The sequence below is a fragment of the Takifugu flavidus genome, chromosome 20, assembly GCF_003711565.1.
Source record: "Takifugu flavidus isolate HTHZ2018 chromosome 20, ASM371156v2, whole genome shotgun sequence".
Taxonomy (NCBI): Eukaryota; Metazoa; Chordata; class Actinopteri; order Tetraodontiformes; family Tetraodontidae; genus Takifugu; species Takifugu flavidus.
In genome coordinates this window covers 2082496-2107500 of record NC_079539.1, presented here as the reverse complement: position 1 = coordinate 2107500, position 25005 = coordinate 2082496, and the positions used below count along the sequence as shown (strand labels likewise).

At 45.5% G+C, this 25005-nt stretch overlaps 3 protein-coding genes and 2 long non-coding RNA genes across 6 annotated transcripts; 2 read left to right on the top strand and 3 right to left on the bottom strand.

Annotated features, from left to right (window-relative positions):
• Window positions 1-1431: 1431 nt before the first annotated feature.
• Window positions 1432-4048, bottom strand: LOC130517398 (cytochrome c oxidase subunit 5B, mitochondrial). Its single transcript, XM_057019241.1, has 4 exons — window positions 3890-4048; window positions 3039-3109; window positions 2140-2239; window positions 1432-1944 (listed from the first exon to the last, which is right to left on the bottom strand). The coding sequence occupies exons 1-4, from the start codon at window positions 3984-3986 to the stop codon at window positions 1832-1834; spliced, it is 381 nt and encodes a 126-aa protein (XP_056875221.1). The 5' UTR covers window positions 3987-4048; the 3' UTR covers window positions 1432-1831.
• A 518-nt stretch (window positions 4049-4566) lies between these two features.
• On the bottom strand, window positions 4567-8673 carry dbnla (drebrin-like a). 2 transcript variants are annotated; one of them, XM_057019239.1, is made up of 15 exons: window positions 8442-8673; window positions 8309-8364; window positions 8057-8169; window positions 7907-7981; window positions 7616-7759; window positions 7286-7363; window positions 6883-7034; window positions 6750-6801; window positions 6441-6506; window positions 6234-6345; window positions 5971-6153; window positions 5825-5890; window positions 5469-5560; window positions 5003-5066; window positions 4567-4872 (listed from the first exon to the last, which is right to left on the bottom strand). In XM_057019239.1, exons 1-15 carry the CDS (start codon window positions 8522-8524, stop codon window positions 4736-4738), a joined length of 1473 nt encoding a protein of 490 aa, XP_056875219.1. In that variant the 5' UTR covers window positions 8525-8673; the 3' UTR covers window positions 4567-4735. The 2 variants fall into 2 exon arrangements, with proteins under 2 accessions (XP_056875219.1, XP_056875220.1); XM_057019240.1 differs by lacking the exon at window positions 8442-8673 and having other exon boundaries at window positions 8057-8194.
• Window positions 8674-11496: 2823 nt separating this feature from the next.
• On the bottom strand, window positions 11497-13578 carry LOC130516804 (uncharacterized). Its single transcript, XR_008947589.1, has 2 exons — window positions 13437-13578; window positions 11497-11908 (listed from the first exon to the last, which is right to left on the bottom strand). It is a non-coding gene; the product is annotated as an uncharacterized LOC130516804 (long non-coding RNA).
• Window positions 13516-24443, top strand: tcf7l1a (transcription factor 7 like 1a). The gene is made up of 12 exons (XM_057018068.1): window positions 13516-14452; window positions 14558-14636; window positions 15228-15364; window positions 21041-21118; window positions 22136-22253; window positions 22350-22431; window positions 22516-22590; window positions 22695-22817; window positions 22919-23084; window positions 23185-23292; window positions 23375-23420; window positions 23501-24443. Exons 1-12 carry the CDS (start codon window positions 14276-14278, stop codon window positions 24067-24069), a joined length of 1758 nt encoding a protein of 585 aa, XP_056874048.1. The 5' UTR covers window positions 13516-14275; the 3' UTR covers window positions 24070-24443.
• LOC130516807 (uncharacterized) lies at window positions 15371-19596 on the top strand. The gene is made up of 2 exons (XR_008947592.1): window positions 15371-18206; window positions 18244-19596. It is a non-coding gene; the product is annotated as an uncharacterized LOC130516807 (long non-coding RNA).
• Window positions 24444-25005: the final 562 nt, after the last annotated feature.

The following is a 25005-nucleotide window of genomic DNA, read 5'->3' as shown; positions in this document are numbered from 1 at the left end:
CGACCTGTTAAAGATCTAATCCTGCTTCTGGCAGCTCTGGCTTTGCCAGAAGGGAACCTGCAGTTGGGCTGCGTTTTCCTTTATTTCGATGCAATATTTCAATCAGATCCACAAAACACACAGTTTTTATTTATTTATTTTTAAAGGGCTATATCCAAATTTTGACTGTGGCCAGAAATTGAGGAAACTGCTGTCCACCAATCAGATGGTCACCAGGCCAACGGAAGACATCGGCGTTGTCATCTCCAAATTAGTCCAAAATCAGTCCTTCCAGGTCCTTTAATATCCTCCATCTGATTATTATTTCTTACCGTTTTGCTTTATTGTCCCGCGTTCAAATTATAGCTGGATGCATCTTTTCATTGTGGAAATGGAGGTGAATAAACACTAAGTTTGGGTTTTTCCCACCTGCTTCTGTCATTTAACCTTGAACTGCAGCTCTGGCTGCTCCACTGCTCCTGAGAAGATCTCTTCAGATGTTGCCTTTTCTTCTGGATCATCTCGCTAGTGATGGTCGGAAAAATGTTTTCCAAACCTCTGTTTCACCTGAGTGACTGAGTTATTCTCAGTCTTCACTGAAGGATTGAGGGGACCGTTTGTTCCGTTTCCCTGGTGTGCTCCACACTGGTGAAGCCAAGAGATCAGACTCAAACTCACTGACAGCAATAAAAGAAGTTATTTTAAGAGGAAACAAAGACTCTTTCAGCCCCGGGGGCTCAGCAAGTGACAAGGTGTAATTACGTGTCATTAGGGAGCTAAAGACAATATATATGTAGATCCGTGATTCCACGCATGATTGGTCGAGAATTAAAAGGCAAAAGTTGCTCTTTTTGTTACCCAGTTTAGGCCTGAAGATTGAATGCAAAGTTTTAAAATCTGAATTGCTGATGAAGGAAAACAGCAGTGAAGCGATGCGTGCCGAGGCGGCGACTCTGAACGGTTGTTGCTGGTGGATCTTCTGCAGCGTGTAAAGGTCAAAGGGCTCAGCGCTGAGCGGTTGTGCTCCAACTGCAGTCTGACAGCAGCAGAGGTCCCAGATCTTAAACCTCCTCACACGATCACTCAGATTCATGAAATTACAAACCAATTAATTCGCGAATGGCCAGAAAATCTCGACTCATCCAGTAGCCTGTTATGACTGAATACCTCAAAATAAGCCCCACCCACGCTGCAGTTTTGTTTTTTTTACATTAACTTGTTAAACAAATAAAGTAAATTCAATTTTGTATGAATATTAAACCCGAGACTTCTGAGCTCACAGCCGCGTGAATAAAATCATTTTAGATTCCTGAGAAAGACTCGAACGTGTGAAATGGCGCCCTCTTGTGGCAGAGATGTTTAATGGCCAGCAGCTCCTGAACGCACCAGTCAACTATTCACCCTCACGCAGGACTAATGTGACAACATTAAAGGAGAAGTAAATGAGACAAATTAGGTACATCCACAGCAAAGATTTATTAGCTCAATTCTAGGAGTTAAGTGGACCGAGTGTTTGGTTGTACAGTACATGTCAAGGTAAACTGCAACTGAATGGAAATGTTCAACAAACGTTTGCGTCCCAAAACACAGGTGATCCCTCGGTTATAGAAACATGGAAAGACTAATGAGGTCAGCAGGCAGATCAAGTACTGTAACAGAAAGGGTCAAGCGGTGTTCAATGGTTCAGAATTTAAGATCTGGAAGTGGGCAGAACCAGAATGGTGCGAGTGAAGTTAACTTTCTGCAGCTTGGAAACATTATCTGATGGTTCGTCACCTCGTCCTGAAAGAGTCAAAGGAATATTTAAAAGATACGCAGAGCTGTGTTATTAACATGAGGGATAACTGATCCATTAATGGGGGATTTCATGTGGCACCAGTTTGTAATGGGAGCCACAGGATGGGCAGCGCTGGGCCTCGCCCTCATGAAGCCAGAACCACACCACAGCGGTGTTGTCTTCTTCACCTGCAGAAGGAAGAAGGATGTGAGAAACAGACACAAAATGGCTGATAAAAATACAAGTGATCTCAATATAAACAATATTCAACGCAACAACCCACTATTTTAGATTATACAACCGTGTTGCTGAGTATCTTTCTGAACCCCTGAGATCCCGAAGGAGGAAGCAAGGACTGCGTTTAATTTGAAAATATTACTTACAGACGCATCCAACAATCCTCTTGTTTGTGATGGAGGGAACAAGGTGGGGGTCAGTTTTGGAGCCAGCATATTCCTTCGGCTTCAGCATGTTGTAGGGATCCTGAAGGACAGAATTGTGATTAAAGCCGATTATTTGGAATTACTCAAAAATAGAAAAATCTGGTTTCAAAAATCAGGTATAGGGTTACATTTTACAATGAGCTCTATAACTTTCTGTTTAAGGCTATTTCTTCCCTCCAGGGGAGCCTGGCATTAATCCCCATTAATCACACTAATCTGGAAGGATCCGTTGGCTCATCACGGACATTTGTAATTGTCGGCGCTGAACCAGTGGTCCACACCGGTTTACAGATAAAGGGGAAATGGGGACAATCAAATTGCATTAATCTGGCTTCTCACACACTCCAACGAAGGAAAGACCCTGTAAAAAAATTTGCACCAAGATAAGGGAAGGTAATTTCACACCTAAGGTCTGTTGGGGAGAGATAAAAGATTTAAAAGCAACTATTAAACAGCTGAGGGCATGTCTTATTTACCGTAGGACTAATTACTGGGAAGTGGAAGATTATCTGTCTAAGTCTTGTACCTGGAGGACCTCAGTCGAGGCTTTGATCGGCGCGCATTGTTCAGGGAGCTGAATAGATGCCCGTGTGTTCAGTCTGTGGCTTCTTTAGTTCATAGCAAAGCTAATCTGAAGGAATTGGTCCACGACTGTGGTTTGATTGTCATCTAACCTCGAAGGTCCATCTGTTTGAAGAGCGTCTGTGGTTCGGTTCTGCCAATATGTGATGTCGTAAAACTACTGGCCACAGCATTTTATCTCCAACTAATTATTTTCTCGTAAAATAAGTATGGAGGGAGTAACTGTTGGGTGCAGAACAGACGACAAATCATCTTACCGATCCCTCTTTCATGGCTGTCATAATGATTTTCTCCAGTCCTGTGGCTTGCTCCTCATCAGTGGGAATCCCTGGACACATAAGTTCAGCATGTCTTATGAAACTAACAAAACCAACAGCTGCAAAGTATAGTTGAACAATAAAACCTGGGCCTGATGGTTCCCTGAACCGAACATAGAATAAAACTGCATGTGGTCGTTTATTATTTTCATTGCTGGACCTGTTTCTCATTATGTAAATCTAGTTTTAAATGCCAGAGGGAAATCTGACTGCGTAATTCATTTAGCCACAAACAGCTTACTTTGTATCGATGAATGGTGTTTCTTGTTCAAACATTAGCGTAAACCATATTTTGTTCCGCAAGTTGATAACACGGAAATGACGCACGAAAAACTCGATAATCAAATTTTAACAACTACAAGTATAAAGCATTTAACAGTCAACTGTATTATGTTTATTTTATGTCTGTGATCTAAGACTTTAACCTGAATGTCAATGTTGTGCTGGTTATTCACATGGCGGAAGACCTAAATTAGCCAAAACTGAAGATTAGCATATGGCTAAAGCCCGGTGTTTAGGTCATTGTCAATGACGTTAAGCAAGTGTGCCAAAGTAAATGTTCTAACTTGACAGCCGATGGGCAGCAGACTATGCACATATGAACAACTTATATGAAAACACCATATCGACTTTTTAAATAAGCTGTCAGATTTCAGTTTCGAGGATAGCGGAAGACACTACGGTGAAGGTTGCCAACGCTAGCTAGTTAGCTTGTGGTGTGTTTGCGGCTGAAATGGTATATTAAACCAATGTTTCAGGTTCCACAGCCTATATATGATTGTTTTTCTTACCACCAGCAGCCATGCCACGGGACAGGGCGGGGGCCGGAGCAGCCCGGCAGGTTCTTGCGGCTCTAAAAGCGGAGCGGAGGAGTAACCTTGCAGCCATTTTTCCTTCTTCACCAGCAAATACTGGTCGGGCGCAGGGTGATGGCGTCACTGATTGACATGCGTCCGTTTGTTCCATGACCACGAATAAACATGTTTCCTGTATCTATTCATTTTTGATAATGTACGGTATTATATGCAAAACAATCGAGAAACAGTACACTTTGTCTGAGTTGTTTGATTCCTGGATTTAAAAGAAACTAAAAACAGAGCCGTTGGAATTTTAAGACATGGAAAGGTCTTCAACAGGTGGCCTGATTTATTGTAATTAGAAAAACAATTGTGAAAATATCGAGTTTGTCATAAACTTCTGGCCTAAGAGAGAATGTACTCTTTTTGCAAGGTTTGCCTGGTATATTGGTTAGTAGGATGGTTAGATAATTGTAAATAACTGTATTATTGATTCTAAAGTGTTCGAAACTTCCAACTTTCTAACTGCAGTTGCGGCAGCGTCATGCTTTGACTTTCCTTCTTTTTCTTTGCTTTCTCTTTGGTAGTTGTTTTATCCCCCCTTCCTGATGTTAATAGACAACCATTACAAAGTATATACTATAAATACAAGAAAATGGTACTTCAGGGTATTCACGAGTTCAAGTATTTATTATAGGGTTCACTGTATTAATGTACAGTCATTTTAAAATCTATGGATACATCCTTCTGAAGATAAACAGACTTTAGTTCATTTAAAAAACAAAAAACAAACCCTGATGTGCATGTCAGGAGATTATAGAACATGGTCATAATTAAACACTAAAGAAGCTCAACATAGTTTGCAGGGAACATCCCAAAGTGCCCGTCAGGGCCGTAACCTCTCCACCAACCCTCGTCCAACATCTCTATCCCGGTGATGATGTCGTCAGGGTCGAATGTAATCTCGGTGTCATCCACTGTTGGGAAGCCAAGATAGTGATCAAACCTGCTGCCGTGTGTGTGTGTGTGTGTGTGTGTGTGTGTGTGTGTGTGTGTGTGTGTGTGTGTGTGTGTGTGTGTTGTGTGTGTGTGTGTGTGTGTACATACCAGCCTGGTAGTCGTACAAAGCTTTTGCAGAGATTTGTTGTCCATTGGTCTGATTATGTTCATCCTTTTTGAGGAAAAGAACACATTTACTTGGAATGGCATGACTTTCCTTTCTGATTTGTGTTCATGAAAAAAAAGTAGTTTTGCAGGTTTGAAGGTGGAACGTGTGTGTGGTTGGCCTCACGAGCAGACAGTTGGGAATGTGTCAACGCTACAGGTTTATTTATGCCTCATGTATTAGCATCATCAAATCAGACCGGGCTAGAAACCTCAATTGCTATGTGGTTCATTTTTAAATTTTTATTTCTGTTGTCATCTATTTGACTGATTTGTAGGGCTGGAAGCGGCGTTTCTCCGGCAGAGGGCGCCCTACTCAACCACCTTTGTCCCTGTGTGACAGTCCTGCAAGAAGCAGCGTCCAGAGACAGACAATGGAAAGAAGACAATAAATATAGAAGGAACTCACTGGGGAGGTGTACTCAGAAACATTTTCATACAGGTCTTCCTCCACCGCTGGTACTGGCACCTCATAACGTTCCTTTACAACTCCAGTGGTCTCTGAACATTAGATTCAAGAATGTAGAGATTATATGAGATTATCAGCCATGTCTTTGTTTTTGCTGTATTATTTACATATCAGAGGTTTAAAGAAATATCATTAAAAATGGCCGCCTCAGAAGGGTTTATGTATACCTCCGCCTCTGCCTCTCTCAGACGAACTTAGATAAATATTCACAAACAGATTCTCTTAGTTTTGAGTTGATATTTGAGTGTTGCTAATTTAAAGTATATTAAATTAAAGTTTAAAAAAAAAAAAAAAACCTGGTGTTGCTTCTTCGGCATCGTCATCAAACTCATCTGACCATTCCTCTTCTTCGGTGTAAATGTCTGCAACAGAAAACACTCTCACTAGAAAGCAGAACAATAACTAATTCACACTGGTGCATTTAGAAAAGGTTTGTTCTGACTTGCAGCAGGGACGGGTGACGACGTGCTCTCCGGTGGTGTTGGCGTGACAACCGTTGGATGGGCGTACAACTGCAGAGGCGAGGGAGGAGGGTAGGCAGGAGACATGGGGGTCACCGAGGCGGCTGCAGCTGGAGGCTGCTGTGGGGTTCCCCTCTGAGACAGAAATGGACTCTGCAGTTTACCTGCGGGGGGGGGAAAGACGAGGCAGAAGTGATGAGTTTCATGCCCGATGAGACGCTGTTGTCGGCCTCCTGCTGCGTACCAGGGCGGGATGGGGCCGCAGACGTGCTGGCGTTGGCCTCGAAGCTCTGCTCCCTCTGCTTGAACACATCTCTGGGGTTAAAAGATCGCTGGGAAATCAGCGACTTGGCCTCCTGCTCGGGATTCCAAACAGCAGCAGGGTCAGCGGCTTTTCCACCCCACAAATATAAACACTCACTCACACTCCCGGGAGTTCGCTCATACTCACGTTGGCTTTCTGCACAGACGGAGCGAAGCTGATTCCTTTCTTTTGGTTTGTGTTTCCCTCCTCATTCTAAAACACAAAGAGTTGCTATTATTGGAGTAACTTTACCTGCTTTCCCACAAACTCTTTTCTTAATCTCTGTAAAGGTGCAGAAATAAATATATGTTTGGTAATATTTGTTCATTTAAATGCAATTCCAAGATGGATCTCATAGAACTAGTGACACCAGAGCTCCAGAAAACACCGTGACTTCCACAACCTGACCGGAATTATGGCTGAAAACAATCCAAATAAAGCAGAGAACCAACCCACCCTGTGCTGCTGTGCTCTCTCTCTCTCCTCTTCTGCCTTTTTCTGATAAAGCCTGAAACACCACAAACACAGAGGATCACATGGGGGGTCTCTACCTGCCCGCTGTCCTTCTGCTGCCTGTGCCGCTTCCTACTTGGCTTGTTCGATCTGCTGAGCTCTCTCCTTCTCCCTCCTCTGCCTCTCCTTCGTCTCTTTCTCGTCCAACTCCCTCCTCTCTCGCTCCAGCCTCTGTCGCTCCTGCTCCACTTGTTTGGCCTGCTCTCGTCTGTGGGCCTCCTCCTCCCTCTGAGGAAGCATCAGTCGTGTTAGTATAGCGTGCATATCTGAGGAAAGTGCACACCACTCCTTCAAAATAACAGCACACCTCATTATTTTCATTTTAAATTGACACGTATTTGGAGATATTCAAGAGAAGCGGATAAATGGAGGATTTTCCATCGCCATCATTTAACAACGGGATGTTTCTAACTGTGGCTCAGTTTTCATCATCACACGAGCAAAAATATGTTTGCAAAGCCATAAATCTGAAGAAAGACCTGTGTTTGGACCCAGAAGTCATCCTTTTTGGTTTGTTGAATTTCCTCCACAGCGTTGACCTTCCGATACACAGAACCCTGACACAAGAAACAAAACTGTCGGTTTGGAGTTGAAACTAGCCAGCAGATCGGTCGCGATCAAAAAGCTGCTATTTTAAAGTCCTAATGGCGGCTGAATACTCAGCGGATGTAATTTGATTCATCATTGCAAATATAAAGTAGTTGTGCAACTCCAACATTGCTCAAGACTCAGTGAAGCTGAGCGACGTGAGCCTTTGAATCTTTGAAGCCCATGTTGCCCTCACTGGAGCCCCTGGGGGTTCTCCTCACCACAGGCCCCGCTGGCGTGTCCCTGTGTTCTTGGGTTTGCTTGTGGAAACTGAAGTTGCCCCCGGACGCTTTGGCAACTTTTTCCAGAATGGTCTCCGGCTCCACGTCATCTTCTCCCCGAGCATTTATTGTTACGTGAGCTCCCTGAGTGCGATAGTCAGTAATTATTTACTCAGCTCCTCACTATTTTGCCTCAAAGATACTTAATTGACAGTTGAAATTCTGAACTTTACTCTATATAAACCTGTGTATTGAATGTTCCCATAGTAACATTTAAATGGCAATGCCCACCTTTAGAAAGTTGGCCATGGAGCTCACGTGGTTCGCACATGCACCTTTCCGAGAGTCTTTCACACCCTCACCTGTCTGCGCACAGTCAGAGCTGAGAGTGTCACTCTGCACTTTTAAAAGTGTGACTTGTACATGTGTGTTGTGTCTCACCCAGTTGATGAGGACATATTTGGGAAGACCGGAGTTGGGGTCCTCCACGCGACAGAATGCATACATCACCTTCCCGCTGTTCAGCTCCTCCACCAGCTCCTCTAATCCGCCATCTACAGGCCCACACATAGGACGATACTACAGATTCAAGCTGTAATTATTGCCTGCTTAGATCCTCCTGTCGGCACTGAGCCTCTTCTACATGAGCTAAAGTGCAATAAATCAGATTTAAATGAAAAAATGTGGTCTCACCTCCTTTTTCTGCGAGGCGGATGTCATTACTGTTGCCTTCATAAGTGAACAGAGCCCTGAAAACACATTTGTAAATAAATTTAGGGGTATTTAAAATGACTGTTGTCCTGATTCCCAGACAGTTTTTGCTCACCAGTTTGTGTTGGATCTGCTGTCCACAACTTCTTTATAAGCAGCCATGAGCTCTGAGCCGTTCTTGCTCAAATTCACCGCCATGTTTCATTCGGGTTGGTTCTGGTTGTTGCCTGAGGGGTCCAAACGCTGGTCCACACAACTCAACCAAGCTCAAAATGGCCTCAGCACACGCACCGATGATTCCCGCAAACTGTGATTCCCATCAGGAAACAGCACCGACTGACGGCAGGGTACTGGTGTTAAACCAGTTGAGTCAGAGGCCAAAAACCTGAGGAGCAGGATTCTTACAGGTGTTCCACACCTCTAACTTTTATACATTCATTAAGATGACAGTGCCCGAATATACATTTATTCTACTTTCTCGGGTGTGCTCTGCTCTTTACAGCCAGTAAAGAATAAAGTTAAATGTACGTTTGTGTGTGTGTGTGTGTGTGTGTGTGTGTGTGTGTGTGTGTGTGTGTGTGTGTGTGTGTGTGTGTGTTTCAGAGACAGAGAGAAAGACAAAGAGATTAAGATATGATTTGTTTCTCAAGCTTAAAGACAGTTGGAGCCAGACAGATGAGGAAGGAGTAACATTTTAACTTCCAAAATTTTTGTCTAAGCTTTGAACTAATCTCTGCCAATTTATAAGAAAAGAATCAGTTTCCTTTTTTTTTACAAAGCCCAAATAACAAGTAAACATAAAGTTATATATTTTATGTTAAAACTATTAGAATTTGATAGTTGAAGGATAAGATAATGTGAATTTAAAGCCAAAACTATCGTGTAATCTCTTGATATTCCTCCTCATTTTGAGATTAAAACCTTAAAGAGAAATTATAGTAAATGGTGTTTAAAGAATGAGTTATTTCTATTTGATTCCATACATGTTGAGCTAGTGTGAAACAACTGTGGAATTTCTTTTGCTGCTGGAAAATTAGTGGCCTTAGATGGATGGATGGATGGATGGATGGATGGATGGATGGATGGATGGATGGATGGATGGATGGATGGATGGATGGATGGATGGATGGATTTGTAAAAATGAAATCGAGGTTGTTGTAGACTGTAAAAATGTGTAGTTGGTTAAAGACAAACAACATAAACAAAACCTTTGTATCTATAGAAGGGTGCAGGACACTATTTGTCCACCAGGGGTCCTCACTGTGCAGGAAGCAGAAAGCGCAATAAATCCACGGCGTGACGTGATGGAAGTCTTGCACGAATCATTTAATAAAGATTAATAAAAGATGATGAAAAAACTTTTAATTCTAACTGAACCGTCAAACTGCCATAGGAGACTTTAAGTCGATCTCTTTTCCCCATTTGGAATCGCCTTCAACTTACAGAATGATGGTTTAATTTTGACCAGTGTTTTAGCTGCTTCATGATGTAAATGTCATGCTGAGTCAGAATATGATGTCAAAGATTTTCGAAATCAGGCCGTTGATGTACTTTTAGTTCTTGAGTTTCATCCTTACATTCATGATCGGACAACAGCTCAGATATAACGAACTTTTTCATTAATGAGCTACAATAATGACTAATACTGAGGCACCAGAGGGATTTAATGAAAAGCGAAAGATTCGATTTACCAGACATACTGTTGAAGCTGTTGCGCTCTCTCTCTCTCTCTCTCACACACACACACACACCACACACACACACACACACACACACACACACACACACACACACACACACACACAATCAGAGAGAGAGAGAGCGCGAGAGAGACGATCCTGTTAGTAAATGAATGGGTGATTGATTGGCTAAAGCTCAAGAGCAAATTACCCCCTGGAGCATAACCTCCCTCCCCCTTCCCTCCTCCCTCCCTGTTTCCTCTCCCCCACCTTCACTCCCCCACCCCACCACACACCCACACACACCCCTCTTCCACTGCCAGTCTCCACTTTTTTATCAGCTCTGGTTGTCACAGGTCCCATTAACATTCTCCTTCACACCTCTGCTCCTCCTCAGCTGCAGGAGGCTCTAAAGTTGACAGAGTTGAGGAGTCTGTGCAAACACACACACACACACACCCACACCAGGCCCCCCTCAGTCGAGCAAGCAAACATTAAATTCGACATTTTCTCAGTGGATCCTGCAGCAGGTCGACGGCGGAGGTGGTGACGGCGCAGCTGCTTTCGCTGCAGCTGACCTCACTCCTCTGCAATTTCATTCAACAAACAGCTCGTTTCGCCTCAGCCAAGCGCCAAAATCACGCAGCTCCTGCGTCACATGACAGAGGCGCTGCAGAACACGAGGTGTGGGTGGGTGGAGGGGGGGTGTTATTTCATTTAAAGCAGGGAACATTTTAATTCACCAGACTCATGATCACCATGTTGCAAAGCTGTTGTTCTTTAACAGGCTAATTTACATTGAGCGTGTGTGTGGGGGGGATGTTTATTACTGTATTTACAGTTCGTGAGTAAGCAGACTATGACTTCCCCTCCCAGTCAGGTGATTTAGAGTTTGTAAATGAACTGTAATTCTCACCCAGGAGGGGTGTGTGTTTTAATGGTGAGAGTTTGGATTTAACGGCGTCTCGTTTCCTCCCTGTTTCGTGCAGTAATTAGTTTAAAGCTGTATAAACACACTAACGCAGCACAATTCAACTTATCCCTCTTTCTCTCTCTCTCTCTCTCTCTCACACACACACACATACACACTCTTTAGTCAGTAAATTATTCTCTTATTTATGTGCCTGTTTCTATTATGACACAGCAGAACCTTTACTGACTTTCATCAACCCTCTAAATCACAGCTTTACCCTCCACCAACTGCACATTTACATCTTTGAAAGCTCCTAAAACTATTCAAAAGCACAACAAGGCACATTTATTCTGGCTCCACGTGTAATTAATGCCATTCAAAGTCTCAGGGGGGCCACTAAAGGAGAGCCATTTTTGAATTTTTCGGGCCGTCACTGTGCTCTCCATACTCATGTTTCATCTTGAAATGACCCAAACATTCGCACTCATCGGTGCGACGGGAGAGAGCATGTCCCTGGGAATCCGCCTTTAATGCTGCTGCTGCAGCTGTTTGGAGCTGGACTCTCAAGTTACTGCAGCTTGAACTTAAAAACAGATTTATTTTTATTTATTTGCTACAGCTTTTTTGGAGTTACTGTAAAATAAATCGAGGCCCGTGAGTGCTGACAGCGGCAGGGAAGCCTCCGAAACGTCTCCGCAGACGGATGATTTACACATGAATTACCACTGGATCAGAGCCCCGGGCTGCAGAAGTAATCACAGTCGGCACTTTCCTAATTGCATCGCTTCAAATCAGGGGCAGACATCAAACTGTATTGACACACTGAGGGTGGAGCGCTGACAGGCCGCAGCCGCTGCAAAGCAAGCTGGAGATGTGAGTCCTTGATGCCTTCGCAGAGCTCCATATTCAAACGCCTGGGACCTTTTCCACCAGCTTCCGGAGCCCTTTTGCCGTCCACCTGAAACTGGCCATCCGGATGGATTTCAGGGTCTATAAGAAGTGCAAACGTGTTGTTTTAACAGTATTCCTATGATTATTATTATTACATTTAACTAAACTTTATCAACCAAAGTGTGTTTTATGAGAACAATGTCTGGTGCGACCCTCATGCAGAGTGGGAGGGAGGCAAAGGGAGGCAGCCCCCCCTCCTTTTTCCTGCATTAACTCTTCCATATGGGAGGATTTCTCCTTGACTTTCTCTTTCTGCCCGTTTGATTGAGTCGGTCACATATTCATCCATCCGCTCGTACCGTCTTTGGGTTTCCTTCGTTAACTGCACTTAGTGTATACTCGGCTTCCTTGGAAACAAAGGAGGGATTTCCTCCCCACCAACGGGCCCTCGGACCTCCATGCACACCCACACAAACTCTAAATCCTGCTATGCAAACACTGCGGTGAGCTACATGTCTCTCCCTCTCTGTTGAGCTGAACACAAGTATGCAGAGACACCCCAATGGCCTCTCTCCCCCCACCCTCCCCGGCTCCTGCATAGCTTTGGGGGAGAAGATCTTCAGCCTGGCCCTCAGCCAGAGACTGAACCCTCTGTAATCCCCTCCTGTTCATATACACAGCTGCTGCTGGGTGGTGTCTGCAATCGAGCGCTAGCTTACAATTGTTGCCTCAGACTTGATCCAGTTTTCTTTTTTTTTTTGGTGGTGGTTGCTATTAACCTCCAGCAGACCGGTCATACCTCAGCCTGCGCTGACATAGCTGCAGAGGCCCCGTCAGGAATATGATGGATTTTGCAGCTCCGTCACAAAATGAGAAACATTACAGCTCAGCTCAGCTCCTCCGGTAACTTGAGCCAACCTTGAACATTTGCAGGTTTCAGGTCTGTAACCCCTTTTCCTGCCCGTAACGGTGGAAATGAAACCGGAGATCCAGATGCAATAATTCACTCACGCACACACACTTTTGGTTAATGGGACAATTAAGAACAGTTTTGAAAAAGGAGAAAAGTCCAGATGACAGAAACTAGTTGTACAGGTAAAGCTGCCCTGTGTGAGCTCTTACACTGTTGCAGTGGAGCAAAGGCGATGTCGTCTTTTTAGTTACTTTAGTTACACTTTTTTTATAAGGAAAACATGGCGAAGAGGCGTTCCAGGCCCGAACGGGCCATACGACCACCTACAGTAGTAAATCTGGATATAATGAATTTGGGTTTCTTAGAAGTGATCCAAGCACTTCGGCCCTTCTCTCTTCGGAAAAACATGTTTGTTTTCAGCACGTCTGACTCAATATCTTAGATGTTTGAACATTGTGCAAGTTGGACCGGAACAAAACCCTCAGATTAGAGACAGAGAAGGAGCGGGACAAGCAAAGAATCTTGAGTCAGAGGTTTAGATTCCCATTCAAACCATTTTAAAAAGAAATCCGAACGTCCCGAAGCAACGCCTGTTTTTGGCAGATTGTTTCCGCTCTCGGGTCATGAGGTCAGAGGAGTGGATCTCCGAATTGTCCCCTTTTTGCCATCGGAACTCCTCCCAGCGGTTCGCGCCTCGCAAACAAATGAGCCAACCTGTTGCCTGACCGAGGATCAGTTGAGCTGGGCGCTCCTGCGCTTGTGCGAGCCGAGCTTGGTGCTCTCTGAACTGATCCCGGGTCCCTGCTAAGATGGCCGGTCCTCCCCCCGCAGCCGTCCGTCCGCCCGCACTCTTTTCCTTCCACTCCGCTTCAGCAAGACGACCAGCCCCACACTTTTCCCACGCAAGCACTCCACGATCGCAATCAGAGGAGGTTCTGATTTGGCACGGATTGCAAAATGCGGAAACCGCGGTTTTAAAGCGCCGTTAGTCTGGAATATGTCTCGCCCAACCCGGATTGACGACGGAGGACCGAACCGGGGCTGTTCTGACATTCGCGACGGAGTAGTTTACGACCAAGAAGTCCATGTAAAGTTTTAGTCGGTGCGCACGGACTGCGCCTGTTTTTACAATGTTCGCGGAACTACGCCGGTAATGAGAGGATTTACTAACGTTGCCGAACCATTTGGAGCATTTGTCGTCAATGTTCTGCCTTTGTGGATTTTATTATTTTTTTTAATTCAAGCGCACTCAAGGAGGGTTTCCACACCTCAAGAGTTCGACGCCAGACTGACGCGTCCGTGAACGTCGCAGGTAGCTAGCTAGCCTGTTAGCTACTTGAAGCTAGTTTGGGGGTATTTTTAAACAACAGTGGACAAATAAACCCCACATCCCTGCAGAACCAGCGGCCTCAATGCGACTGTGCAACTATCGTTGGACAAATTTCGCAATTCTGGATTTTTAATATTGCAAAGTGATTTGGGGAAACTGCATTTAGCCACCAACTCGGTCTAACTATATGGTAAATATTAGCAGTTGCAGCTAACGTCCAAAAATGCCGCAGCTCAACGGGGAAGATGGAGACGACTTGGGAGCAAACGACGAACTGATTGCATTTAAAGATGAAGGGGAACACGAGGAGAAGAGGAACGTGTCCGCCGAACGGGACCTAGACGATGTCAAGTCGTCACTAGTAAACGAGTCCGAAACAAACAGCAGCTCGGACTCGGAGGTGAGTCGACTGGGGTCAGTGTAGAACTTCTCCCCATCTCCGTGGCGCTGATTCCGGCATGTTTTCACGGTCCCTCCCGGCGGGTTTGTCCTTGTTTACTTCCAGGTACCGGGAGACAGACGCCCCAAGCCCGGTGTAGATTTGGAGAGAAGGGCCAGGCACGGTCAGCTGTTGGATGAAGACGGTAATCAGCACTTTATTTCTGCATTTTGCTGCCATGTTAAACTCGCCGTGTTCCAGATTTCTCAGTTAACGTCCAATTGAACCAAGAGTTGAAGGACAGTTTGTTCCAAACTGGATTAATACTCGCCCCAAAGAGCTTTATATTCTTAGCAGTTGGGGTTTTGCAACGCGCCTCCGGACTTTGCCAGTTTGTTTTAGCATACAACGATCAGCTGTTTGTTATCTTAAACTTTGTTAGCATTTGCTTCTGCAATTTGCTAGTGTCCCTTTGCACAGCTGTTGTTTTAAACGGGCTTTTGCAAACCTGCCTTCGTCCTTTTTTTGAGTGTTTTTCCTTTTGCAACTGCAGGCGAGGTCGACAAGAATCGTGCGTTTAATACGAGTAAAATAAATGTCCAAAGTCGTCAACCTTTGCCTTGGTTATCAAAACAAATGATCTTTTCACAGGCGATTATCCTGCTAATCTTGTTTGCAGATTTTGTTTCGTTGGACCTCTTCTCATGATAAATAGAATGAACACGAAAAAAAACCCTCTGCGGATTAATATTCATATTATTCAGGTCTTGACTGAAGTGTTCTGTTTCCTTCTCAGTTTTCAGACGAAGGCAGGACGGAGGTCTCTTCCATCCCTCCCCGTACGTTGGATATCCGTTCTTCATGATCCCAGATCTTGGGAACTTCTGCAGCCCCTACCTCCCCAACGGCGCTCTCGCGTCCAACGCGAGGACGGTGAGCGTTTTCCCAGTTTACCTTTTCACATTTGTGTGGAGCGCAAACCTCAGTCAGTAATTCCCTGTGATGGAGTTCAGCGATCAGCCGTGGTTCATCGTTACTTTGTGAGTCACTGTCGACTGGTGAGGAAGTGGAGCGCACGTGTGCCTGTTGCAGCACGTAGCTGGTGTGGACCGGGTTAAGTAAAGGGGCACAGCTGCCTGCTCATCTGTGGACCTCGGAATACTCGGTTGCGTGCGGCGGAGTTGAGTTGATGGCATAAACAGGATCTCCATTTCAGTCAGAATGTGTGAGTCCTGCTGGAACATGTTCTGTATTGTTTTCTTTGTGTGTTTTCTGGTGCCGTTCTCCGTCTTGGTCCGAGCCCAGGCTGAAGGGGCCGACTGGTTTACCCGCATGGCTTTTTTTTTGTCTTGTAAGTGTTGTGTCTGGTGTTAAACGGGCAAACGGTTAACCAGCCTGGACATTCCGAGTGTGGTGGTTCTCCACAAAGCCACACAATAACAGTATTTCTTTGTTGTGTCACACACAGCAAGTCTTGGATCACTTGATGTTCCGCATCTTCATGTCGGCCATGGAGTTGGGCGGCTTGGCGGCGCGGTAACGGCTGCCGCTGCCTTTGAACACGCTAAATTCCTCATCCCATCTATAATAATTGGGAGGAGGGCCGGTCAGCATCTTCTGGTCTGGCTTCAGCTGGAGGTGCTGGCGTCACGCGGATTAGCCCTTTGGTTTAACTTAAACCCGGATCCACCAGGGCACCGTAACAGATTCCAGCCGCTCGAATCTGTCGTCGCCAGACAGATAAATATTGTTTTGCAGATTGAGAGCAGGGAAACTCAGCCATTGTCCCGAAAGCTTCTCGCGCTGACTCGCATGTGACCGAGCGTCTGAGTGAGGAGCTATGATGTGAATGTTTGCGATGGTGCAGGGTTAGACAGGCCCGGGCATCGCCATAGCTCGGCGGTGTTGGTTTTATGCCGTGGAGTTGTCTGCATTCTGGAGTCCTGGATTATTGTGACGCTGTGGGAAGTTTAATATAGAAACAGCCGCGCGCGCAGATATCCTTGCTTGCGTGTTCGGAGATTTTTGGAATGCATATTTAAGACGGCGGCAAGTTTTTGTCTTTCAACGTGTCGGGTGACGGTCAGGGACGTGCTATCGAGCGCCGTCTCGCCACTTTTGGATTGGCTAGATGTGCAGTCGGGGTTGCGAGGCTGTTGTTTGGCTGATTATTCATATCTGGGTGGGATCCTGGAGTGTAAAGGTGGTATATTTTCAGCTAAACGACACCTCTTTGGTTATTTTTGAGTGGCTCCTCTGTGGATTTAGCCTGGATGCATATGCAGGCTGAGCACAAAGCCAAGCCCTCCCGCAACAACACCTACATTCCTCAGCTTTGTAATTCCCTCCCCCAGCGTTATTGGGTTTTTGTTGTCATTAGCAGCCTCTGAATGGCACTAATGGTCTGCTCCACGGGGGGAACATTACACCTCATTGTGTCTCACACACTGCCTGACTTCTGCATACGCGCAGACACACACGAGTGTTGCAGCAACAATATTCATTTTCACGGCCAGATTGTGCAAATGTGGCCGCAGCCATGAGCCCCCGCAGCTTCTTTTTTAAATTCTAATTGCACAACACAAAAGTTTTTAACATCTTGATTTCTATCGCTTTTCAAGAGTCAGGCCTGGTGTCACGTGGGAGGTGATCCCGACTGCCCCCCCCCTTTCCGGCAGCTCTCAGGGTTTAGTTCTGCTTGTTGTTGCCGTTTGCTTTCTTCAGTTGGATGCTAACTTTGCAGCTGCTGTGTGAATCTCGATGTGTCGTCGTGACAAGGTGGCGGGACTGAGGAGAGACGTACGATAGTTGAGGAGATTGTTGAACATGGGTGGATGTGAAAAGGAAATTGGAAATGCGAGAGGAGAAATGGCCCTCTTAAGCAAGGGGAAAGCGGACCCAAAGTGTTGCGAAATCCATTCATTTAAAAATGCGCTCGGAACCGGTCTGGACCACTTGTGACCACATTCTTTTGGTAGCGAGGAGACAAATGTAGCTTGGGCCACATATGGAAGGATGAGACCGCCTACTCGCTTTACATAACATTCCAGCCCACACTTTCCCGCTCGCAAATAGACGCTCACTGATGTCTTCTGAAAAGACTTTACAGCCGTGAGTGTGAAGTATTACATATTCATTTGGATTATGTATCGATAAAGTTTCCATCAAAACCAAAAGGTTTGTTTTTATCACGGTTAAATGATCACCAAGGCAACAGGGCAGCAGAATTAAAGATCTGAAAAGCGCAATGAAACACGAGGGGATTGACAATAAATGGGACTATAACAAAGGTGTAGTCACAGGAGACACCTGTCAGCATGAGGAGGGAACTTACCTGCACTTACCTGCTCGACCTGCACAGCACCGAACGGTCGGAGGATGACTGAGAAGAGATAATATTTCTGGAATGTGTGTATCTATGGTATTTTTAAAAAAAATTCAAAACAGTCTCTCACTCTGTCTCCGTGTGTGTGTGTGTGTGTGTGTGTGTGTGTGTGGCTTTGCTTGTTTGGTTAAAATGTGTCTCTTTCTGCAGCACGAACAATCCCAGAATTCCTCTGTTTACTCAGCATTGTGTCCACAGTCTTAAAATACCACGAGGATGATCTTTTGAACGCCAACAGCCTCAAACATAGACACCCTTAAACATACGTACACACACACACCGAGTTAAAAGCAAATTTATGATGTCATCTCTTCCCCACATACATGTCTGTCTTGGCAGGCTGTTTCCTTTAACATGTAGCAGTATAAGGAAGAGTTTACCCTTCGTCACGTTGATAATGAGAGTCAATGTTGTGAAACCACAACAGGGTTTTTCTTCCACTCACAACAAACATTTCTAAATTGTCTTGCATGCTTGGTTCCAAACTTCTCAGTTCTGTGTCGGGCTGATTCCTTTCAGTCTGGATCTCACTCACTCGGCTTGATTTTAATCTGTTTCTGTCAGTCTGAAGAACAACGACAGATATTCTGACACCCAGTTTAAAAACCACGGACTCCTCTGACTGCGCCTGGACCCATGGGTGCAAGGACACCCACCAGGCTCCTGCCAAAGGACCTTTTCCACTCCCCAATCTTGGATCACACTTTGTCCAGCCCTTTACCTTGGTCCAGTCAGTGCTAGGAGACTCCCTCATTGGGCTGAGTGCCCAGACACCATCACTGAGGGTATATTAAGGTGCTTAAACCCCTCCACCATGATGAGGTGGGGGTCGAGGGGAAAAATCCCCCGAATAATCAGCGACGGTTATATTTATGCAACACGTGAGCAAATCGTAGGTATCTTATTGTGGTGCAACTGTTTGACTGTGTAATTCAGCCCCAAACCCACCGTGTTGGCTCCACGACTGGCTAACACATCAAAATTCCAAAATCTTCTCCTTATTGACATCTGCTGACTTAATCTTTCGCTGTCTTGGACCCGAGCGCATGTTTGCAGGAGCGTTTCATAAACAGCAGCAGCTCCTCTCATTTTCTCTTTAAGACGGACAATGAGTTTTGTGTTTCCCCGAGTACACTCGCAGCTGTGTGCGCATGCACGTGCACGAGTGTGACTGTGTACATTGATTTTTCCTGGTATTTCCAACAGCTGGATCCAGTTAGTGTTCTCAGCCAGAGCTTCCTTGGGCCTCTGGATGGGGGATGAGATGAGGCTGCATGCTGGAGTTAGACACCACGGTGTGTGTGTGTGTGTGTGTGTGTGTGTGTGTGTCCAGCCTGCAGCTCTATACTGCAGTATCATGTGTATGTGCTCGTTTAGTTCATTATCACAACAGTCCAGCACAGTTGGTACTTTCTCTTAAATGGCTGCTTTGTTCTACTTGGTAACACATTTAAGCAGCGTATATTTACATTTTCAGAAGTTTGACTTTCCGAACACAGTGGCTCGTTGTTTTACGAGTGTGTTTCCATTGTTGTCCCTCCCCAGGGATGTAGCGGTGCAGCCGTTTTTGGGGGGTTTTCCCCCCTCACAAGCGATGTTAGTTTAATTTCACCTCATGCTGTTACATGGACGGAGACTTTGGATCAGAAGGGAACTGAAAGTGAACTTTCGACATAATTAGTTGTGTTGAAAGTTGATTTTTGTCCCCCGATTCTGCTGGGAAACCTGTGGCTTTTGTCATTAACATTTTTGGATATTGAATGAATGTTAGTTTCTCAGCCATCACCAAATCGCCACAATATGGCCCCTGAATCTGCTCACAGCTCGACAGCATCTGTAATCTTTTTTTGGATCGTGTTTAAGTGGTTCCACCTTCCACGCGTTCCTGGCTCCGATCGTCGATGTTGTTGTGGTTAGCACTGTTCAAAATGATCACATTAGGCAAAAAATAAGAAAACTCCAGACCAGATATTCCAGATTTTTAGTGTTCTTTCAGACTCCAATGTGTTCGACCCGCTGTGTTCTTTTAAAGGTGATAAACTGCCATTTTCCATCCTGCATTTATTGATTACTGAACCGTATGTGTGCGTGATAGTCTCGTCATGATGATGATAGTCTGATGTTATTGATGATGATGGGTGGATCATTCACTTGTGTTTGAGGAGCGCTGCCCTCAGTTCTCTGCTCTTCTCCGGGGTCACAGGTCATAGTTGTGAATCTGTTGACGTCACTCACAGTTGAACGAGCACCAAAGGCCTCTTGTGTGTCTGCAATAGGGGGTGGTCTCCCAGTTTGAGACAGCTCGGTCAATATTGGAACCCTTGTGGCCTGTGAGGAGGTGTTTCTGTGTGAAGAAGAGGGGGGCAGGGCGAAGGCAAACTTTGTCCGCTGTTGTGCTCTGTCTGATTCGAGACCCTAAATCGGCACCGGCAGCTTTGAGGGACGTTTACATTGACTTCCACTCATTTTCCATCCATTTGTTCAGCCCAACATCCAATTTATAGCTCCACCTCTTCTCCTCTTCTGTGTTGTAGCAGAAGAATGGAAACAAAACTGTGTTATTTCAGTTTTTGTCAAGGTTTCAGCATCTTAAACAGTCACCACAACATCCTGCGTACATATCTGAGGCCAGGTCGAGAAGATGGAAATCACTATTCGGCTGCAGTTTTATGGAACTGAGCTGCCCTGTGGGTCCGCTCGTTCATGTGTTCACCTGCTCCAACTGTCGGAGGTTCCTGCTCCCAGTTAGACGCAGCTGTTGTTGGTAGCTGGTCAGGGAAACCGAGGAGAGTCCACACCTAAAGAAATAAAGAAACCAAAAGTGAAGTTAGGAGCTGTGCATTTCCAGGAAAAGGTGTGTTACCGTGACGTCTATGGACGGCCGAAGTCTGGCAGAGTTCTCTTGAAACTTTATGGCTTTGTTGCTTGTAATTTAAAGAGCAGTCCTCACGATCTGCCTGTGTCTGTCCTGTAAAAGAGAGGAAGTGATTTCAATGACTTTACTGACAATAAAGCACAAAGTGTGATTAGCTGTGGATGAAATTCTGCAGAGCTGTTTGTGCAGAAGGTTTTAGATATTAAATGAGTTAAATTTTCCGCTGAGGAGGTTTCAGTATGACTTCAGCCTGATGGTGTATCACGTTTACAAGTGTCATGGCTGTTCTCTCTCTCTCTCTTTCTCTTTCTCTTTCTCTTTCTCTCCCCCTCTCTCTCCCTCTCCACAGTACCTGCCGTTTCAGTGGCCTCTGCTGGATGTTGCAGCCAGATCAGCCATCAGAGACTCGACCAACGCAGCACACCTGGTGAGCTCCTCAAGGATGTCATCTGACCAACACTAATTCAAAAGCAAAAAAAACCCCACTAATAAAACTATTACTGTCGCTTTATTACCGTATATACACTCTTGGACTCACCGCGTGGCTGCACCAGAATTAAACGCATACAAGCGAGTAAATTAAGCAGTAGCAGAAGAAGCACATCTGTTTTTCAGCCCTTTTCCCTTCTGGCCCTTTTAGTTTTGCCCAAATGTTAATATATAAAAAATAAATCTTGTTTGGTCTCATCAGTAGATGAGCTCTGGAGGTCAAATAACTGGCTCCAGGGACCAAAAATAGGATTTAGCAAGGCACAGACTTGAGGAAGGCCACAAAAAAAATCTTCAGCGTCCTTCATCTCCTACAGTTTCAGGGTGTTTTTAGCAGCTGGGGCGGTCAGGGTTGAGGGATGACTTCATTTAATTCCTTTTTTCAAAAGAAAACTGATCTAGAGTGCCCTGGAGCTTAGACCTGGCCAAAGATTTACCTTTATCCTTAGAACATAGCTGAAGCAACCTTGGAGTCTTGTAGGGACAATGCCCATGAGTGGACAAGCCAGAAAAGACTTATTGGGCCTCAAATCCATGAGGGCTGGGGAACTTTTATTGCAGAATATCATTATTTTCTCTTTGAGCAACTCTTAATTACTCAGATGTTCTTGCTTTGGTTGATTTTACTGCCACCACGTGGTGAATGTGTGGTATTGCAAACTTCGTTAACATGCGTCGTTGATGGTAATACTCTTCAAAGCTCTAGAAAATACCACAATAATGCTTATAATTATGTTCCTTACTTGCCTCAATATTTCAGAGGCCATTATTTGATTGGGTTGATTATGCAGGAAGGGAATCTAGAAACCAATTTTCTGTCAACAGATTTCTTATTTCAGAATTTAGATTAAGCTTAATTAATTGTCTCACAAATTAAAGCTGTTTGCATCATCTTTACGTAGTCGATTGTCTGTTCACATCTGCTTTGTTAATCATTGTGCATTTATATCTGCAGCCTAATAACGTGCCTATGGTGCAGCACCCTCACATGACCCATCTCCACCCACTGCTGTCCTACAGCCCGGAGGCCTTCTCTCCTCAGCGGGCCTCACCCGGTTTCTCTCCTGACACAGGTACACAACACAGCATCGATCTCCACGTACACATTCGACGACAAGTCTTTTTGTAGACGCGTGCTCTGACAGATCGAACCCTGGCCTGTGCTGCAGGTATATCCAGGAGCCCTCACACCGCCTGTTACCCCGTGTCTCCTGGAGGAATGGCTCAGATCACACATCCTCTCGGATGGTTGTGAGTAAAACCTGCGTTCTGTTATCACAAATACAACTGTATTTTAAAGCGAACACAGACATTCAATGTGTCTCTGCTGTTTAGGCCGGGACAGCCCATGTATCCCCTCCCGGGGGGCTTTTCGCCCGCTGCTCTCGCAATGAACGCTTCCATGTCGAGGTGAGTGAAGTTAGAGAGCTGCAGAGCATTTTTTTTGTGTGTTTAGCTTTTTTTTTTTTGTCAATGTTAAGCTTCTTCGCCCCTCTTTTTTTCTCTTGTGTCAGTCTGATGACGGGTGGCTTCTCTCCCCGCTTGGTTCCGACCTCCCAGTCATCGTCCCCCCACCCGTCCGTCGCGCCTCCAGTAGTGAAGCAGGAGCCTGGAGTCAGCAACAGCAGCCAGCCAGGGTGATTCTACTCTCTTGAATATTGTTCTTGTCAATAATAAACAGATATCATGATCCTGCTCTTCTGACGGTATTAACGCAGTTACATTTTGGGCCCTGTAGCACAAAGATGCCTGAAGGTCAGCACGAAAAAGAAGACGATAAGAGGTTTTATATCAAGAAACCGCTGAACGCTTTCATGCTGTACATGAGGGAAGAGAGGCCCAAGGTGGTGGCCCAGTGTAACGTGAAGGAGAGCGCAACCATCAACCAGATCCTGGGACAGAGAGTAAGGCCAACGCCACCGATAACCTGTTTTTGAACAAATTCTGTTGTAATATTTGGGAAGCAGGAGTGACTGTTGCTCACTGCCTGATTTTTCTCCACAGTGGCACTCTTTGACCAAAGAGGAGCAAGCCAAATATTATGAAATGGCCCGTAAAGAGAGACTGGTTCACTCCAAACTTTACCCCGGCTGGTCAGCCAGAGAGAACTACGTGAGTGCTGCTGCAGCTGCGTTTCTCACCGCTGACCTGAGGTCTCCAACCACTGATGACTGTGTTTTGTCTTTTTATGTAGGGTAAGAAGAAGAAGAGAAAGAGGTCCAAGAGTGAGAGTAATGAAGGTAAAGGACTCTTCATTTGGAAGATGCTTAAAAATGTTAAATGCTGATGAGTTTTCTTTTGTGGGTCTCATTTCCTAAAGAGGGCGTCCCCCCGCAGCTGAAAAGACCTCCCGTCCCACCTGAGGAGAAGCCCCACACACAGACTGCACACACACAGCCCCGCCCCTTCATGACACAGCCGCACACAGTCTCACACCTGACGCACACGCAGCTGTCCCAGGCCAGCCCCGCCTCCTCGCTGGACTCTCCGGCGACGCCCACCACGGCGCTGGCGTCACCGGCCGCTCCGGCAGCGACGCACACCGAGCACACACACTCCACGAACAGCAGCTATATGTCTCCTTACGGCGAGCAGCTGCAGCCGCTCTCCCTCACCACCAAACCTCACCGAACCCCCCACCCCACCAACCACAACACCGGCACTCCAGGGCCCTCCACGCCGTCGTCGTCCACCGACACGCCCACCCCCTCACCCCTCATGACGCCCTCCAGGTGTTCGCCCCCTCCTCATCTACCTCCTCCTCTCCCTCCCCTTCTGTCTCAGCCCTTCCTCGCCCCCCCTCCTACCTCGGCTCCGCCGTCAGCAGTGAGCTCCCACAGTGCCTTGACTCAGTCCCAGCAGTTCTCCAGAAGAACCAATCAGCTGTGAGGAAGGAGCTTTTGACTCCACTAATCAAAATATTAAAAAAACAAAACGATGAAATTGACATGATCTGTATCTATTTTTGATGCTGTAAATGATGAGCTTTTTTTTTTTTTTTTTTTTTACTTTTTTAAAAATAGATTATCACACTTTATATAGTTTAAAGACAAATGATTTGGTCAATATTTGACTCCAAAACACACCTTTTCTATTGATACCCCATCCCCCCCCTAAACTGTCAGTTTTATTTTAATTGAAAGAGGTTTGGCACTGGGGTTTGTTTTCCAAATCTTTTTTTCTTCACATGGTAGAACAAGTTTAAATCTTTTTTCTGGTTCCTCTTCTGTGTTAATAAATATTCACTGAGTTCTGAGAAATTATCCTGCTGTTGAGTGTTTTTTCTCCTGATTAAAATGAAAGCAGCGCCGAGTAACCAGCAGCAACAGCCTCGACTGGCCTTTCACTCATTTATAATGGGAGAAATCAGGTGAATAAAGACTGAAAACACCCTCATTTAGAACCGCACTGCGGCTGACCGTGACATTTGTGGAGCGTTTCCTTGTGCAGGAAACTACGCTGGTATGAGTGCGTGACTGGACGCTCAGCAGATAAGAACAGCAAAATGAACGACTCCAGGCGTTTCCCACCTTGAGTAAATATCGTCACACTTGCAGAGTTATTTAGGTTTTATGACGATGTCTGGTCACAAGGTTCGGGTAACGACCTCTGAAGTCACGTTTTTAAGCACTTTAAATGCCACCATGGGTTGTAAACACAATCAAAACTGTAAAACCTCAGAATGTGTATATTCAGGTTTGTGTGCAGCAGGTGATGTCAGACACATCGGCCCAGTAAAGTCCAGGCACGTGTCTGGGTTTTACTGTGCCCTTGTGGCTCGGGAAGTTTTGCTCTGTTTTAATGTTCCGGGGGCGATGCTGTCAC